Source organism: Ranitomeya imitator, chromosome 4, assembly GCF_032444005.1.
Source record: "Ranitomeya imitator isolate aRanImi1 chromosome 4, aRanImi1.pri, whole genome shotgun sequence".
Classification (NCBI taxonomy): domain Eukaryota; kingdom Metazoa; phylum Chordata; class Amphibia; order Anura; family Dendrobatidae; genus Ranitomeya; species Ranitomeya imitator.
Window position 1 is genome coordinate 583,504,487 of NC_091285.1, and position 12,814 is coordinate 583,517,300.

The following is a 12,814-nucleotide window of genomic DNA, read 5'->3' on the forward strand; positions in this document are numbered from 1 at the left end:
AGATCAATATTGGCCTATGAGATGCCAGACTTCTCAATCTTCGATTCCTCATTTTCCAGATCTTTAGTTTGCCTTCAGTGGATTTCCGTATACATCCATAGGCCATCCGTGGTAATGGAAACAAAGTATAGAATGGCTGCACTATCACAATCATATGTGAAACATTTTTCAACTGGTCATAAATGAAAATATTTTAGCTGTCGTGCAGCGAGTGCGAAGAATCGGGGCCAATTCATCTAATCATATTTTTCATCCACATTGGGGCCACATGTTCCAGCCACACGTGTAGCTGGGAAGAGGGGTCTAGATCTCTCTCCTTTTCTGACCCTTTGGTCAAACCCAACTCAGTCTACATGAATGGAAAGTAAATGAATATATCCAGTTAAGTGCACTGGAATAAGGCACACACGGGAAAGAAAAACCTTTTTACTACCTTTATTAAGAACGTCCCTCACAGGTTGCTTTCCCACACTGCAGGACAAGGACACAGGTTTCAGGGCAAGTTGTAGTGCACCAAGCGTGGGCCAGATCATACACAAAAACATACAAATGTTAACACAACCAATACCAAATCTTCTTGAATTGTAAGGTTAATTGAAGAAATCTGATTTCAGACAGGTATTGCAAGGGACAATAGGAATATAAACAGGTCTTGTCTGTTTGGCCACAAAGTCTTATTAAGATCGACCTTAGGAAACTAAAAAGCTTCGACTTTGGCTGCTACCCAGTTTTTCTGCCATGTTATGCAGTAATAATTTGCCACTGAACCAGGTGGCATTCCTTGCATTATCTAATGGCAGCCATGGTACTTACCCAGCCTAGAAAAAACAATGATTGCATATGACAGAGTCTTATGAGTAAGCTAAGGGGTCTGGGAAACAAGGCAGATGATTCCTTCAGTTCTTCTCCTTCAATATTTGCGTAAATGAAGGTGTCAGGAAACATAACTTGATGTGGGACATGGTTGTCGTGCTAGTACGTTACACGTCCATTAGTGGTGAACCAATTAATCAGTTGGGACAACGAATATTCAAAAGGCCTAAAATAACACTGAGCGTTCAGCCTAGGCGATGGCTCCAGTGAGCGCCGATGCCAGATCAAAGAAAACTAATAAATACGCATAATGTTTGGCCTTTCCTTAGTGTTTACATAAGAAAAAGAAAAGCTTTCCCAAATGACAAGGTCTTCATTTACCCCACCTCCGGGATCCAGTGCAGAATATGGAGAAAATAACCACAGAAAAGAAGATACCGCTCAGATGAAGTCTGTGTACGGGCAGCTAGCGTCGGTCAAGTTTACAGTTGCGAAAAGCATGGGCACAGGGGCTCCAGAACCAGAAGTCTATGTCTACTAAGAGGTGCAGAACAGTGTCAGCAGGTTGATCCCTTTTTCAGTGTTCAGTTTCTAAATCTTTTCCTATTCATTCACTGGAGCTAATTAAGGCTGTATGTGATGTCCTGCAAAAAAAAAAAAGTTACCAAACTGATTGTGCCATCCAGTCACTAGGGTGAATACAAATAATGCCCAGTTTACTGTACGAGAACATTGATCTATGCAGAGAAGGCCCATAGAAGAACACGGCAGTCCGTACGTGGGCATTTGCTGTGAATCGGCCATCAGCAATACTCACGGACCCCTAATGACATCTAATGATAGGTAGAACGTGAGGATCGATCTGAGATAGTCTTGAAGGTGCAGGATCTGCTTGATCAGACGTCTTACATGGTACAGTGCATGAGTCTATTTACACATATTACATACAAAATACAAATATTATATAAATATATTTGCAGAGAATCTAGTACTTGGCTGCACTGCTTACACGAGGAAGATTGGACACGGCTCCAGAAAATTTCCTAAGATGCGGCCCTTCAATTCACACAGAACCGGTCATAGATATCTCATAACGTGGGGGATTGTATCAGAAAGTCAGAATCCATAAGACAGGATTTATCAGACGTACTGGGAGAGTAAAAAATTCTAACGTGTCCGACAACGTGATCATGTGCGCAGCGGATCCTCTACAGGGGAAGATGATATGTACATGACAGTCTTCAGCGTCCAGGGAATTTCATTTAAGAACTCGCTCGTACTCAATCCAGAATAAAATTTCCAGCAAAAAGATCATATTTACAACCCAAAGGGAGGAAAAAAAGAATATTAAAAGTCAAATCAAAGAGGAAGCTCAACTTCTACAGCCACGAGTGGACTGTGATGGCCTTTGTAGGAGTAGACCCAACTACAACCACGTAATGCCCCATCCAGCAAAGAAAGAGGCAAGGAACTATAGAACAAGTCTGATCCTCCCGGCACCAGTATGAACGTCATCTGCTCCTGGGCTTTGAGCCTCCTCTTACAGTACAAATCATAGACTAGAGAAAGACCCCAGCACTTGGCACGTTTCATTCCATTCTTCTGTCTATCCAGGCCACAGGTTACAGGGTCTCACCAAAATGATCTTTTCTGTATTCAGCTGCATCCACTTGTCCATCGTTTTCATCATCTACATAAAGCATAAATATATGTTAATTTCCTCCAAAATAAATTAAGTATTAAAATGCTAGAAATGCAAAAGTCCCATGCAAAAACTAATGAAAGCGAACACTATTTTATCTGACCTATAGTAGACTAATAAAGGGCGATGTGTGGGATCAGCGAGGCAGCATGCAAATATGTTTGGGCTACTTACAAGGTGAGGTTTTTGGAGTAGAAACCCTTTAAGGCTTTGCCAACACAACGTCACCCAAAAGCTGGCTGAAAAGTGACCCATAAAATGAACATAATACACAGCAATATCAACATGGCAGTGCTGTGTCTTGAGCCACTTTTTTTTTTTTTTTTTACCGCTTCAGGGTTTGCTGAAACAAATGATCAGGCAGTTGCTTTGTATACTTAACAGTATAGTGTAAAAGCGGACATTGTGGCAGAGCCGCCATTAGAAAGACGACACGGCCGCCGATCCGCCTCAGGAAAGCAATGATCGGTACTGCAGCAAAATGCTGCTGTGCACCTGCCTCAAATCTATAATCAAAACTCAGGTTTTTTCAACACCTTGTTTTTTGGGAGAGTTTTTGCTCCAAAACCTCATGGGGGGGAAAAAGAAAAAAAAAAAAAAATCAGCATGAACATAGTCTAGGAAGCGAGCAACGGTACTGGATCTCCATGCTCCTATAGTCACTAGAATATTTTATACACCAATGGTCCATAGTAAAGATTGACTAGATCATATGTCCCTGCAGATCAGAACTGTCAATGGGATTAGAAATTCCCATGAGACAAAGTGGAAAAGCCTTAGTTCTAGAGACACCATCTCCGGTCCATCTTGGGCATCAGTTGTCGTAGGAGTACATGTATTGTACATTTGCCCAGTTAGCCAGAGCAAGTGACCAGCATGAATGCTACCACTAAGTGCAGATGGCCGCATTTAACAGTAATGCCCAGACCGAACCACGATCAGTCTTAGATGCCATTATAAACAGATGCTCATGTTTTAAGAAAAGGGCTTGTATTCATTGAACAACTATGGGTTATTCAGCATCTCTGAACACAGATCTTTCTCCTCGGTTGCGGTGCAGAACGATGTATGCGCTCAGACACAATATCGCGCTACCCATTTTCTGATTGGATGAAGGAGATTCTTATATATCCAGACTGCATAAGACAAGATGGCTCATGTTATTGTTCACTTCCAACACTCTAAACCTGAGTCTCCACACGCCCCTCAGTCTTTGGATATAAAAGTCAATTGTACGTGACAGGAATGCCTGTGTTCACTACCCATTTTATTTTTACCTTCCAGCCCCCAAGTTTGCCCAACATGTGGCTGCATCAATATTCTTTACACATGCAGCTGAGACTTGGCCCACCTTGATGGCCAATAGCCCCACGAAATTTTTTCTCGATTGTGCGCCCATTATCTGGCCACAGGTGAGCAAAGCTTCTTCCATGCTGTGCCCTCACTTTCTTGCCTTACCCTTAAAGGGAATTGTCAGTACCATCAACCCTCCTAAGCAGTCTATAAGGGCATGCAGGTCGTAGGAAAATTAATAAAATGCTACCTTAAGATCTGCAATCTGATGTCTTACGCCAGAGAAATCCAGGATTTTCTTATATGTAAATGAGCTGTTAAGATCTATGGGTCGGACACTGATCTGCATGAGAATCGGCCTCCAGATATTATTTATAATAAAAAGGGATCGTTACCAGTGTGAGACAAGTGACTAACACAGAACAGGAGAACTGAACTTTGTCTCCTTACATACTCATTTGCTGCAGCTCTCACAGCTCTGCTGTATTACAGCACTGTCTGACTGCGAGCTGGAAGCGGAGAGGAACCTACAGATGTGTCAGGTATAATCACACACAGCTCTGCAGCGAGATCAGGAGAGGAGAGAGCAGCCATTACACATCACACTGGTAACTCCACTTCATGTAAAATAATCTCTGGAGGTAGATTCTCAGGGAGCATGATCTAGGTCCGGCCCATAGCCTGAAACAGCTCATTAACATACAAGAAAATGTGGATTTCTCTGTAATAAGACATTGGATCACAGATATCAAGGTATCATTTTATGCAGTTTCCTATGTATTGCATGCCCATACAGACTGCTCAAGAGCATTGATCTTACAGACAGATTCCCTTTAAATATGAGAAAATCAGGAATTGTCACTTTGGAATTGTCCTATGTAATTTCCTCATGAGCTGTTGGTGATACTTGAAGCTTGGAGTAAAGTGACCCCAACTTTTGCCAATTTTACACATCAGTGCTTCATGGTCCTTTCATCAGCTGCAATGCACAGACTAACCGTGGGCGTCCTGACCTCAACTCAATAGTCTTGTGAGAGACCAGCGGCCAGTCCGTGCATTGCACTCCAAGTGCAGACCGCAAAACACAGATGTGCAAGTCCGGCCTTAGAGGATCTGTGTTTTTCTTATTTACGTACTTATATATGCGAGGGGCTGAACGTCAACTTGGACTTAGAAGTGTCAAATCTGAGAGAGTCAAAAGGCTATAATTCACCCCAAATACCTGGAATATGATGGACTAAACACCCAGCCCATATTAGCCTACACCACCAAACAGAACTTCTTCTCCCTAGGAGCAGCCATATCATGCCTTCCTTTACCTGAATGTATTCCTAACCCACCAGACACCGGCCTGTTGCAGAATATGCTTCACACGGGTTAGTCTGCAATCAGATGAGAATATGGTAGCACTTTATGGGGGACCTAGCCCTCAACTCCTAAAAACTATATTGATTCATTCTTAAGCTGCTTTTATATTCCACAGACCTTTGACCATTGTATGTAAAAGGCTAAAAGTATGCACAATAAAAAAAGAAAAGGTTTACTGGATAAATAAACCTGTCATCAGATTCACGCTCCCCGGGGGAGACGACTGACTAGTCTCAGATCTTTAAAGTATATTTTCCCTGAAATGCCAGTGTCTCTAAAAAGTAAACCGCGCAGCCAGGATTTGATCCATGGTTTAGGCCACATGAATCAGATGACAGGTTCCCTTTAAATGCCACAACTTTCTCAGGTTTAGGCTACTCCTGTCATCTGTGAAACTACCCCTCCTCCATTATGGCTAGGACCACATTAAAGCATGTAATTTTATTTCTTACACCTTCAGAGCTGGACAAATACCGGGAGTTATAAACAGACCCCTTTCCAATTTGAAAAATCTGGAACACTCGGCCAAGCATGCAGGTTTTTGGTGGAGTCGGGAGAAACAGACGGGAAAAATGCAGATGGCCAACACCTATCTTACAGGAGTTTCCAGGCAATAAGCGTCTTCAGCCTATCAGCTTGCACTAGGTGAAATAAATAAACAGCGGTTATTCACCCTCCTCTGCTCCAGTGCGGCTTCTTCGCTGCTGCGCTGGTCTTTGTCGACAGGCTGCAGCGGTGATGTCATGATTATAGCTCAATCACTGAGCACGGTCACTCTGACAATTAAAGCTGTTGAGCTCAGTGATTAGCCGCAGCGGTGATGTGCTAGGCAGATGTAACTTTACTGCTGCAGCCTGTCAACAAAGACCAGAGGAGAGGTGGAGAGGGAGCGGTGGAGAGGGAGCGCTGGAGAGGTAGAGAGGGAGCGGTGGAGAGGGAGCGCTGGAGAGGGAGAGGTGGAGAGGGAGCGGTGGAGAGGGAGCGGTGGAGAGGTAGAGAGGGAGCGCTGGAGAGGGAGCGGTGGAGAGGGAGCGCTGGAGAGGGAGCGCTGGAGAGGGAGAGGTGGAGAGGGAGCGGTGGAGAGGGAGCGGTGGAGAGGGAGCGGTAGAGAGGGAGAGGTGGAGAGGTAGAGAGGGAGCGCTGGAGAGGTAGAGAGGGAGAGGTGGAGAGGGAGCGCTGGAGAGAGCGCTGGAGAGGGAGAGGTGGAGAGGGAGAGGTGGAGAGGGAGAGGTGGAGAGAGCCCTGGAGAGGTGGAGACGGAACGCTGGAGCAGAGGAGGGCAAATATCAACTTTTTATTATTTCAACCAAGCACAAGCAAACAGGATGATGAAACTTATTCTTGTCCTGTGAAACCCCTTTTCAGGATTTCTAAACAAAAAAAAGGCCCCAAATGGCTACAAAGGTGAACATAAACTAAATTTGGTGAACATAACGTTTGGCTCTTTATTATTGCCCCATATAAAAGCTATTTAAAATGACTTGTCCAAACCCATATCCTACGCAAAAAGTAATAATTGGTGACACGTTAGGAAAAGCCTTCTTATTAATTATTGTGCACATTCTCTTTGTAACACTATGGCGAACTGTTATCACAGCAAGCACGCGCAATGCTAAGTAACGCGATTAGCTCCGACGGCAGATACTTCATGCTGTTTCTAATGAAAGCAGAGAAAGATGGAATGGCTCTACCACCACAAACCAGACGAGCCCTTTACACACGACGGATGCCGGGGAGTAAAATACAACATATGGAGATTAGCAGTAATATAGAAAGAGAGAAGAAACATGCAGCCTAATACTAAACGTGCAGAGCAGCACACCTTACAAGGTACACCTAGGCAGCCGGTAGTGGAGAATTCATGCATAGAGATCGGGCATGCAGAACGAAGCACAACACGCCACAGTCATCCAATGTCTCCAGCAATAAATGTATTGAAAGCCATAGCTGTGAAACGGTTATAAATAGCAGACGCTCTTGTGCCGGGAGCCACGTGACGTGGATAATCCGGAGCTCAATTGTATAGAACATGGGGATAATTTGACGCAGGCAGAGCCCACGCTCACCTTGTACGTCTTCTTCTCCCCCATCACCATCCTCTTCCTCATTGTAGGCCAGCTCTGCCTGCTTGTCTGCCTCGTACTCACCCACGTTACCATCATCCCCGTTATAATCTGCCACTTTAGAACCATGTTGACCATCTACGGGGGATTCATTCTCATCAAAAAACCGACCTGGGAAGTCGGGAGTGGGAAGGAGCAAAAGAAAGGGAAAGAAGGGCAGGAGAGAAGAAAGGAAAATGTGAGAAAATTAGGAAACATCAGTAAAGACCGGACAGGACTTTATCCCAAAGAGTCATGTGAAGATCACTGCGCTTGTCGAAGCAATGCCGAGACTAAAAATGAGCAGTAAAGTCCCGTCCCACCGCTTCAGCGAAGAACACTCCACTGGTCCGATAAGGAGAAGGGATAATGTCACTGGGGTCAGCAAGCAGCAGCACTCAAGTTGTTGCGAAACTACAACTCACATCATAATAATCATCTTTATTTTTATATAGCGCTAACATATTCCGCAGCGCTTTACAGTTTGCACACATTATCATTGTTGTCCCCAATAGGGCTCACAGTCTAAATTATCATGTCCTAACAGCCTGCTGGGAGTAGCAATTTTATAAAAATTGGGGTGTCGCTAGTTGCCAGCCTCCCCAAGTTTAGCATAAAATAGCATTCTGAAACTAATTCATTACTTACATGAAATAAGACAAGCACAAAATACTACAATAGTGTAAAATTACACAAAAAAAGTGATCATTCAGTTCCAAAAAAGAAAAAGAAAGAAAAAAATTATATTGAAATCAATTGAAACAGCAAAGAGGTTAGTTGTAGATAGTGGGGACTCTAGATGGGGTGCATGCCCAAACAAAGAAAAAAAAAAAAAAGGACACACGCATGGCAAATTAACATGTGGATCATGCATTAATGGTATGTGCACACGTTTAGGATTTCTTGCAGAAATTTCTTGACAAAAAAAACGGACATTTCTGCCAGAAATCCGCATGCGTTTTTTTGCGTGTTTTTTCCCCGGAGCTTTACCAATGCATAAAATAGCGGGAAAAACGCGAAAAATACGCAAAATTAATGAACATGCTGCTTTTTTTACCGCAATGCGTTTTTTTTCACGGAAAAAAACGCATCATGAGCACAAAAATTGCGGAATACATTCTAAATTAGGATGCATATGTATGCGTTTTTTATGCATTTTTATAGTGAAAAAAACGTGAAAAATCCTGAACGTATGCAGGCTGTGCCGCCACAGACTGCTTAAAGGGGTTGTATCGCAAGAGACTTGGTATAACCGACCACCAGTGAGTGGGGGCTGGTGGAGCATGGGATAGCTCTCTCCATTCACTGCTGTGGGCGTCCTCCTGAATACAGCAACTCCTATAATAATGAATGGAGACCGAGACTGAACGTGCGCTACCACCCTCCACTCAATCCTGGGACGGAGGATCGGGAGACCCCTATTCTGGAAATAAGTGTGAGTAACTGAGATGGAACCAGCCGATATCCGACATTTATGGCAGATCAATCGGATATGCAATAATTGTCTATTGGGAGATGATCCCTAATTAATATATAAAAAGTTCTATTCTAAAATAGCAGTGTATAAATGATGAATGTCAGGCAGCAAGCACTGAGGATCTGTCGGCACTACCAAAATGTTTGTTTTAGTAGATGCTTGTATTCTCCATAACAAGATTTGTGGAGCATCTTTTCTTCGATCTGGATTGTGGGTTCCTCTGTTTATTCACGCCGTGTGTGTCTCCTTGGGGGAGTGTCCCTTACCAGTCTATTGCTGTCCAATCAACACTGTGGGAATGGACACGCCCCTTTGATAAAAAACAGGATTTTTGGTTGCTTACCGTAAAATCTGTTTCTTGAAGCCTCCATTGGGGGACACAGGAACCATGGGTGTATGCTGCTGCCACTAGGAGGCTGACATTATGCAAATAAAAAAGTTAGCTCCTCCTCTGCAGTGTACACCCCACCGACTGGCATTAAACTCTTCAGTTAGTGAGAAAGCAGTAGGAGAAAGAACAAGGTTGAAAAACCATAACCACAAACTTGAGAACTGTAAACGTGAGAACAGTCAGAGAACATATAACAAAAACATTGGGAGGGAGCTGTGTCCCCCAATGGAGGCTTCAAGAAACAGATTTTACGGTAAGCAACCAAAAATCCTGTTTTCTTTATCGCCTCTCATTGGGGGACACAGGAACCATGGGACGTCCCAAAGCAGTCCCAAGGGCGGGAAAAACAGACTTCTATCAGGTCAGAGGACTCACCACTGCCGCCTGCAGGATCCTTCTGCCTAGGCTGGCATCCGCCGATGCGTAGGTATGGATCTTGTAAAATTTGGCGAACGTGTGGATGGAAGACCAAGTTGCCGCTTTGCAAAGCTGTAGGGCGGAAGCCCTGTGGTGCACCGCCCAGGAGGCGCCGACTGCCCGGGTAGAGTGAGCCTTAATCCCAGGAGGGGGCACTCTGTTCTTGACCCGGTAAGCCTCCAAAATTGCCATTCTGATCCAGCGAGCAATAGTCGCTTTAGAAGCCGGCTGGCCTCTGCGCGTGCCATCAGGAATGACGAAAAAGGAATCCGTCTTCCGGAAAGTGGACGTTCTGTCCAGATAGATCCTCACAGCCCTGACAAGGTCCAGCTTGTTCAACGATCGCTCCAGAGGATGAGTCGGAGCTGGACAAAAGGAAGGTAGAACGATGTCTTCGTTGAGGTGGAAGGTGGAAACCACCTTAGGAAGAAAAGAAGGTGGGGGCCGGAAGACCACCTTGCCTGGTGAATGACCAAAAACGGAGGACGGCAAGACAGGGCTGCCAGCTCGGAAACGCGGCGAATGGACGTGATGGCAACAAGAAAGGCCACCTTCCATGATAAAACTGATAGAGGAATCTCCCTAAGAGGTTCAAAGGGAGAAACCTTCAGAACGTCCAGTACCAGGTTTAGGTCCCATGCCTCCACAGGGGCCCTGTACGGTGGGACGGCGTGGGCTACCCCTGAAAGAAGGTCTTAACCTGTGGCCGAGAGGCCAAGGTCTTCTGAAAGAGGATGGAAAGCGCAGAGACCTGACCCTTCAGGGAACTAAGAGCCAGGCCCGAATCCAGTCCTGCCTGAAGGAAGGCCAAAAGAGAAGGCAGGGAAAAAACCATAGGCGGAACGCGGTTGGACTCGCACCAACGGAAGTAGGCCTTCCAGGTGCGGTAGTAGATCCTGGAAGACGAAGGCTTCCGAGCCTGAATCATGGTGTGAATCACCCGGTCCGAAAGGCCGGACACTCTTAGAACCGCGGTCTCAACAGCCACGCCGTTAAACTGAGCGACCGAGAATTCGGGTGGCAGATCGGACCCTGGGACAGCAGATCGGGCCTGTCTGGAAGGCGCCAGGGAGCGTCCGCGTGAAGGTTGACGAGCTCCGCGAACCAAGCTCTCCTGGGCCAATCCGGGGCGATCAGGATGACCGGCACCCCTTCTGCTTTGATCTTCTTCAACAGTTTGGGAAGTAATGGAAGGGGTGGGAACAGGTAGGGCAGCTCGAACTGTGACCAAGGAATGGCCAGAGCATCGACGCCCACTGCGAGAGGATCGCGGGACCTGGAGACGAACTGCGGAACCTTCCTGTTGACTCGAGACGCCGTGAGATCCACATCTGGAGTTCCCCATCGAAGACAAATCTGATGGAATACCTCCGGATGCAAGGACCATTCCCCTGCCGCGAGGCCCTCGCGGCTGAGGAAGTCGGCGGCCCAGTTTTCCATGCCGGGGATATGCACCGCGGATATCACCGGAACCGTTGCCTCTGCCCAAAGGAGGATCTTGGATCCCTCGGCAAGGGCCAAGGAGCTCCGAGTCCCCCCCTGATGGTTGACATATGCCACAGCCGTGGCATTGTCCGTCTGGATCCGGACTGGAAGGCCCCTGAGGATCCTTTCCCAGTGGCGGAGGGACAGAAAGATGGCCCGAATTTCGAGGACGTTGATTGGCAGAGATGATTCCTGCGGCGACCAACGGCCCTGAACCGTCAGGTGGAGAAAAACCGCACCCCAGCCGATCAGGCTGGCGTCCGTTGTCACCACCTGCCAGTGTACTGGAAGGAAGGACCTGCCCTGGGAGATGAGAGGTGACGTCAGCCACCAGTTGAGAGAACGCCTGATCCGAAAGGAGAGTCTGATCCATCGATCCAGGGAGAAGACCGACCTGTCCCACTGAGACAGAATTGCTTGCTGAAGGGGTCGCGAATGGAATTGGGCGAAGGGAATCGCTTCCAATGTAGCTACCATCCTCCCCAGAACCTTCATGGCCGAACGGAGGGAGGGAGGTCGAGGACCCTGGAGCAAGCGTATGTCCCGACAAAGAGTGGATCTCTTGTCTTTGGGAAGGAAGACTCTGCTCTGACGAGTGTCGAAAAGCATGCCCAGAAAGAGGATGCGCTGAGAAGGTTCACCAGCCACCCGAAACGGGCTAAGGTGTCGAGAACAATGGACAGGCTTTCGTGGGCCTGAGCAAAGGACGGAGCCTTGATGAGGATCTCGTCGAGATATGGAAATAGGACCAAGCCTCTAACTCTCAAGATGGCCATCAGCGCCGCCATGATCTTCGTGAACACTCTCAGCGCGGTTGCGAGACCGAACGGCAGGGCGACGAACTGAAAATGATCTCGTTGCACTGCGAAGCGCAGGAAACTGTGATGTCCGGGAAATATCGGGACATGGAGGTAGGCGTCCTGGATATCTATTGAGCATAGAAACTCCTGAGCCTCCATGGAAGCAATTACTGAACGAAGGGATTCCATCCTGAAGTGTCTCAGGCGAACTCTCCTGTTCAGCAATTTGAGGTCCAGAATGGGGCGAACTTTGCCATCTTTTTTCGGTACCACAAAAAGATTCGAGTAGAAACCCGTGAAGCGTTCTTTTTCTGGGACGGGAACGATTACCCCGGATTTGAGCACAGAAGCGATGGCTGAGAAGAAGCCCGGAACTAGAGCGGGGTCTCTTGGAGGACGGGATTGGAAGAAACGATCCCGAGGTCGGGAAGCGAACTCTATTTTGTATCCCGAGGATACAACTTCCCTGACCCATGCATCCTCTACTGCGGAAATCCAGATGTCCCTGAAAAGGAGAAGACGGCCGCCCGATCTGGGAGTTGGGCTGGAGTCTTGCCGAGAGTCATGCCGAGGTGGATCTTCCAGTCCTGGGCCTGGAGGATCTACCCTGGGAGAAACAAGGACGCCAGGACGGAGTGGGCCTAAAGGACACCGCCTTCTTCTCTTGACGTGCCTGTGGCCTCTGTTGCTGCTGGGAAAAGGAGTTTGACGCAGCAAAGCGCCGAAAAGGCCGAAAAGAACGAAACTGTCGTCTAGGAGGAGGGCGACGAGGCTTAGCCTGGGGGAGAATAGAACTTGTACCCCCGGGTGCGTCCTTAATTATTTGGTCCAGCTGGGAACCAAAGAGACGAGAGCCCTGGAAGGGAAGACTAGTGAGGGACTTTTTGGAGGACAAGTCCGCCTGCCAGGCCTTGAGCCAAACGGTCCGGCGGATGGCAACGGCATTGCTGGAAGCTTGAGCCGCAC

The 12,814-nt window shown here is 47.0% G+C and overlaps 1 protein-coding gene across 6 annotated transcripts in view; it reads right to left on the bottom strand.

Annotated features, from left to right (window-relative positions):
• Positions 1–419: 419 nt before the first annotated feature.
• GOLM2 (golgi membrane protein 2) overlaps positions 420–12,814 on the bottom strand; it is a 79,994-nt gene continuing 67,599 nt past the window's right edge. For 2 of the 6 annotated variants that reach the window (XM_069766467.1, XM_069766465.1), the window contains 3 exons: positions 7,243–7,410; positions 2,450–2,503; positions 1,295–1,457 (listed from right to left, as the gene is read on the bottom strand). In XM_069766467.1, coding sequence (XP_069622568.1) covers positions 1,438–1,457; positions 2,450–2,503; positions 7,243–7,410 — 242 coding nt within the window. In that variant the 3' untranslated portion in view covers positions 1,295–1,437. Of the gene's footprint in view, positions 1,458–1,512; positions 2,504–7,242; positions 7,411–12,814 lie in introns of those variants that run through there. The other 4 variants (XM_069766464.1, XM_069766468.1, XM_069766466.1 and 1 more) reach the window with 4 other exon arrangements.